The sequence below is a fragment of the Corvus brachyrhynchos genome, unplaced genomic scaffold (assembly GCF_000691975.1).
Source record: "Corvus brachyrhynchos isolate BGI_N302 unplaced genomic scaffold, ASM69197v1 scaffold752, whole genome shotgun sequence".
In the NCBI taxonomy this organism is placed as follows: Eukaryota; Metazoa; Chordata; class Aves; order Passeriformes; family Corvidae; genus Corvus; species Corvus brachyrhynchos.
This window is the reverse complement of record NW_008236646.1, coordinates 29,450-35,595: the sequence shown is the minus strand read 5'-3', so window position 1 is coordinate 35,595 and position 6,146 is coordinate 29,450. Positions and strand designations below refer to the sequence as shown.

The window sequence follows — 6,146 nt, the reverse complement described above, 5'->3', positions numbered from 1 at the left end:
GGAGCTGGGGGAGAAGCCTCAGGGTGGGGAGAAGCCCCACAAGTGCTTGGAATGTGGGAAGAGCTTCAGCTACAAATCTCGTCTGATAGAACACCAGAGGATCCACACTGGGGAAAAGCCCTATGAGTGTGAAGAATGTGGGAAGAGCTTCAGCCAGAACTCCAACCTGATCCAGCACCGGAGGCTCCACACTGGGGAGAGGCCCTATGTGTGTGGGCAATGTGGGAAGGGCTTCACCAACAGCTCCCAGCTGATCCAGCACCAGGTGGTTCACACCAGGGATCGGCCCTATGAGTGCTTGGAATGTGGGAAGAGCTTCTGGCAGAGCTCCAGCCTGAGGGCACACCGGCTCACCCACACCGGGGAGAGGCCCTACGAGTGTTCTGAGTGTGGGAAGAGGTTTCCCAGCAGCTCCAATCTCCTCAAGCATCAGCGCATTCACACGGATGAGAGGCCCTTCCGCTGCCCCGACTGCGGGAAGGGCTTCAAATACAATTCCATCCTCGTCACTCACCGGCGCATCCACACCGGGGAGAGACCCTACTAGTGTTCTCACAGAGCTCTACCTTGACCCAACACCAACGGAGGCACCGCTAAGGGAAGCCCTGCGAGTGCCCCGAGTGCTGGAAGAGCTTCGTGCGCTGCTCCAGCTGCATCCCCCGTGGTAGGATCGGCGTTGGATGATCCCCAGTGACCCCCGTTGGGCAGAGCCCTGGTTATCCGTGGTCCTGGTGATCCGTGTTATGAAGACACCTGGCTGAGGAGCTTCACATCTTCCTGGCTCCCTGTGGGCCCCTGGATGAACCCAGGGGTAGGAACATCCCTCACGATGCAGACGACATCGGGAATTCACTGGGGAGAGAGGATTTGTTGAATATTGACCCCGAATAATCTTTTCTGTTCAGTCTTTTCTTCTGGTGACATCAAGGAATGCTGGATGGTCTTGGAGGTCTTTTCCAACCTCAGTGATTCCATGATTCCAATTTTCTTTGGCTCAAGGGCATCTTCCACAGCCAAATGGTGATGGACTGGAGCAAAGACCAAGATTCTGGAGACAATGGGGTGGAAATCCCTCCAAAGCCGGTTCGTCCCTCCCTCCCACCCAAGCACGAGGATCCTCAGCCGGCATGGACACAGAAATAATTTTCTTTTGGCCTTGGTTTTCTTTTCATTTTTTCTTCATCCTCTATAATCACCCAAAATTGGGGTAAAAATAAAAACATTGAACTGAGACATGGGTGGGGACATGGGAGGACATGGACATGAATGGGACATAGACATGGAGAGGGACATGGGGACACATGGACCTGGACTGGGCCGTGGCCATTTGTGGGGATATGGGGGCACACGGGCATGGATGGAGACTGACAAGGGCCATATAAAGATAAACAGGGAGTGCTTAGGTGATGGACACCAAACTTTTGGGAATAACAGGAGGGGTTTGGGTCATTGATGGAGAACCAACTGGAACAAGGGGAGGAGAACAACCATATGGGGAGCACTGTGGAAGCAGCTAGAGTTTGGGGTGTACCAACTGGGAATGGGGGCAAGGGAGTAACCGGGTTAAACCACTAAAACATATAACCACATTACCACAGGCTCCTGGAAGGGAATGAACGTCCTTGTCCCCAGGAAGGAAATCTCAGCACCCCCAGGGTGTTGGGGGCAGCTGAGAGGCCACAAGAGGGAGGGGAAGGCCAGACAGAGCTGTCCACCTCCAAAACTGCACCCCAAAAATCAGGGATTCCTCCCAGGAAAAATCTGCCAGGAACTGCCTGAATTGAGGGAAAGGAGGGATGGGACCCCCAGACTGAGCCAGAGGGGCCTGGAACCCCCAAAACCAAGCACAGGGGAGGAGGACTGGGGGGACTGTGGAGAGAAACAATGGACTCTACACGATTCAATGTCAATCCGGCAGAAGCCATTTTATTGATGAACTGCTGTCCCTAATACACAATTCCTGCTTTTCCTACATGCGATTGTGCATAATTATTATTGGTTAAGGGCTATTTTCACACAAAGCTACTTTATGCTTTATGATTGGCTCTTGTCTGTGTGTCACATCGTCCGTCGTGTATGTCACAACTGTCCTTCAGTTTGCATTTTCTCATCCTTTTCTTCCTTTGCTTGTTCTTCGTTCACATCCTCCCCAATGCTGCTTGTTCCTTTCTCACAACCTCCCCAGGGACTTTTTCCCCTGTGCACGTGCTCAAGTCCTTCTGTCTTACGTGCTCTGGTTCTTCTGTTTTGTGGCTGGCTCACGGTAGGTCCATTTTCTAGTAAAAATGTGGTTTCCACATTTCCCCATCTCCTTGAACCAGCCATATGCTTTGTATTGATTTCTGCACCATTCTAGAAATACAAGTGATTAAACATGGCAAAACAATTAAAAACCAAATAAGCGCACCCCCTATAGTAAGGATTTGTTTGACAATATCTTTCAACCACCCAGTAGCCCAGATCCTTCCAACCATGTGTCTAGTCTGTGTCCTGTTGTGATCTTTGTCATGTTTTCCTGTATTTCCTTAAGCCTTCTATGGATGGATAGAGAGTGATCAGGCAAATTCATACAACACAGTCCCTCAAAGTCCTCACAACCACGTCCCTGCGCCAGCAGCAGAAAGTCAATAGCAGCCCTATTCCGTGATAATGCGTGCCTTACACTGTCTGCATCAACTAACGCGTCAGTGGTAATATTCAATGTGATGTTTAATTGTTTGGCCGCCCAGCAAGCCAGCTTTTCTAGGTTACAGAAGGCTCTGGCTGCAGTGACACCTGATCTTAATATCCCTTGAATCGTTCAGGGTTAAAGTCAGGTATGCCTATCAAGCAAGTACGGAATGGGTCAGCTGGTGTAGACACAGACAGACAAAAGGAATCCTGCTTAGTGACATCAGCAAAGGTAACCCACACATTGTGTCTTGGCACTACTTCCAGAATATTGTGTGGTTTGACTGCTGTCATAAGGCTTAACAGTAAAAATGTGATCACTGGAATTTTCCCACTGCACCCTATTTTTCCTGCATTCTCTCCTTCCAGTGCGCTAAAAGCCATGGCCAGTCATCCTCAGGTACCCACCAATCTTTAGCCTCTTTTGGCAAAGAGATCTTGTTCCAACACAAAACTTGTTCTGCTCCTACTTTATGTTCCTCTGCAGCGTGTATTTCTTTACATTTCTTCATAACAAGGTTAATACTACTGCAATACCATCTTGCATCGCAAGTTAAGCATACACACGATACCCACGGTTTACCCTTTCCACAGTCTGAATCAGGACATTTGAGCTGTAGCTGAGGTGAGATTCCAATTTTCGGCATCAGCACACAGGTGGGATCCCTGTCTTTCCCCAGCCACGGTTTCACCCACTTAACAGGCACCCAGTGTGATCCTGTGTCTGTGGAAACTCATGCATACCCCCTTCTGCAGGTTAGTAATTGCATTGGTCCTTCCCACTGCCCTGTAGCCCCATTTTTTACCCATACTTTCCTGCTCTCCCGTGGAGTTTCATTCAAGTCCCCTATTATTCTTGCCCCGTGTTTTACCACAGGAGGAACAAGATTATCCCCTGGGATACATCAATAATTCATTACATAGACAGCTTTTTCCAAGCAGGCTTGAGGCGAAGGTGTTACAGTGGGGAAACTGCAACACGCGTATCAAACAAGGAGTCCCGTGGAAAAGAAATATATATGGACTGATTCTTGATAGCTGTTTCAGAGATGTTTATTTCTCCAGCCGCATGGCCAGGATCTGCCGAGGAACTGCGGCAATCACGGGACCCGAGGGTCCTTGCCCATGCAGGGAAACACAAACCAACCAATGGGGAACGAGACTGACCAGGGGCGAGGGAAACCCCATCTCTGTCCCCTCAGGGCCCCTCTCCCAGGGCTCCATGGCAGGGGGGAAGGGACCCCGACATTTCACCCGTTTATTTTAAACAAAAAGAGATTTAAAACTTAACACTGAAAACAACTGGATAAATGTAACAAGAACAGTTTCAAAACAAAACAAGCCACCCTCCTGGGTCTTAAAATGTCCCAGCAGATTCTCTGGAACATCTTAAGGCTGACAGAAGGGAGACAGGACTCTCCATACATGCTTTGTGGGGAAACTGATGCAGGAGAGGGTTTCTTCCAATTTTACCTGTTGGAACTCTAAACAATAATAATAAATTTCTTCCCTCCCCCTCTTCATCCCCCACTCGGCATTGGAAAGGGATTTTTGGGGAAACAATTGGCAAAGGCATGGTTTTGTGAAGGAAACCATGGGTGAAAAAACAGATTGGGAATACACTGGGGGTAATAGGATATAGGGTAAAAGGGAAAGGTGGGATCAGGAACGGGAGACTGTAGGGGGGGCTTATAATGGAGATATTGTCTAACATGACTACGATTTTTAGCATATATACTGCCTTTTACAGAAACACCATCAGGCCCAGTGACCTCTGCTGCTTGTAACCCTTTTCTGCCTTGCACAATTTTGAACTCTACTACTTCTCCATCTCCTAAGCTTGGGATGTATTTTTCAGGGTTATTCTTTTTAACAGCTGTTCTATGAACGAATATGTGTTCTTGGTTGTCACATCTTGTTATAAAACCATAATTTTGTTTAACATTGTACCATTTTACTATTCCTGAAACCTTAGCTATGGTGATTTTTTCCTTTTTCTGAGTGGCTGCTGTTTTCTGTCTTGCTGTGCTCCTGGTTTCACTTTTGTTTTCGCTCGCTCCCGCATTGGAGCCATCAGGGCTGCTCGTGCCTGTGCGCTCTTCCCGGGGTCGTATTCGGGGCCGCGCAGCCTGGGCCGGGCCACGCTGCATAGCTCTCTGTGTGCCGCTGCCTCTGCTCTCAGCTGCGCTGCCACTGCCTGGGGCCGCACCCACGTCTTGGCCCAGGCCCCCGGGCGACAACCCCCCACGCCCTGCTCCAGCATGCGTTTCGACTGGGCGCGGCTCCGTTCCACCGCTGCCACTGGCCGCTGCCCGCACACCGCCCCTCTCGGTCAGGTGTTCATGGGGCTCGCTCCACCACGCTCTGCGCGGGGCCGGGCGGGCTCCTGCCACGCCTCACTCTGCTGCCAACACTGGAGCTCGCGTTGCTCCGCCCGCGCACAGGAACTGCCTCGCTGCTGTTCGCAGAGTGTCCACGTGGTCTGGGTCGCACGGTCCCTGCGCCAGGCTTCCCTTAGCCAAGACACAGCTGACATTGCTCAACAGTCTTGGTAATTAAATAATATTCATGAAAATATTCTTCCATCAGCATATATTTTGACTAAGAAATTAACTGTGTCCAAACGTTCCAAAAGTCTTTGGTAAGAACTAAGTCCCAAGAAACGTAGCTTAAACAACCATGAAAGGAAATGTTTCAGTTCCTTTTGAGCTTGAATTAAGCTAAAATTTACAAATCGTTGTTCAAGAGTCTTTTCAAGTTTAAGGTAAATGTTCATATGTGGCTCAGAGAGCCAAGAGTCTTTCCACGGTTCCTCCATAGTTTAGAGATGAAGCACCAGAACAAAACAAGAAGAGAAATCCAGCATTTACTCACAAGTCAGTTGCTGTAGGGATCGGGGATCGTTCTGCTCGCATTATCCATTTGTTACCGCGGGGATACTGCAACACGTGTATCGAACAACGATGCCCATGGAAAAGAAATACATAGACCAATTCTTGATAGATGTTTCAGAGAGATGTTTATTTCCCCAGCCACATGGCTGAGGATGCTGAGGAACTGTCGCAATCATGGGACCCGAGAGTCCTTGCCCGTGCCAGGGAACACAAAACAACCAATGGGGAACGAGACTGACCAGGGGCAAGGGAAACCCTGTGCCTCCCCCCAGGGCCCCTCTCCCAGGACCACATGGCAGGGGGGAAGGGACCCTGACAACCACCTCCCCCCAGAATGGGGTGACGTGGGGGGTACACACAGGGGTCCCCACTCCCAAACCATCCCCACATTCTGCCTCCCCCCAGTCGCGGGCCCCCCAAGTTCCTCCCCAGTGCCCTCCAATAAACGGGACGGGTGAACTGGGAAGCTTTATTGGGAACACTGGGAGCAGCCAGGCAGGGGCAGAGTGACAGCGGGGCTGAGGGGGCACATGACCCCCCCAAAATCAGCACCAGGACGGAGTGGGGGGTCCCGGCCGGGCT

At 50.4% G+C, this 6,146-nt stretch overlaps 1 protein-coding gene across 1 annotated transcript; it reads left to right on the top strand.

The window, feature by feature from the left end:
* Nucleotides 1-4: 4 nt before the first annotated feature.
* On the top strand, nt 5-1,076 carry LOC108444831 (zinc finger protein 436-like; the record flags this gene model as incomplete). Its single annotated transcript, XM_017726757.1, is given in 2 exon segments — nt 5-548; nt 551-1,076. Coding segments are annotated over 2 exon segments (678 nt in total), but the record flags the coding sequence as incomplete, so codon positions are not given.
* Nucleotides 1,077-6,146: the final 5,070 nt, after the last annotated feature.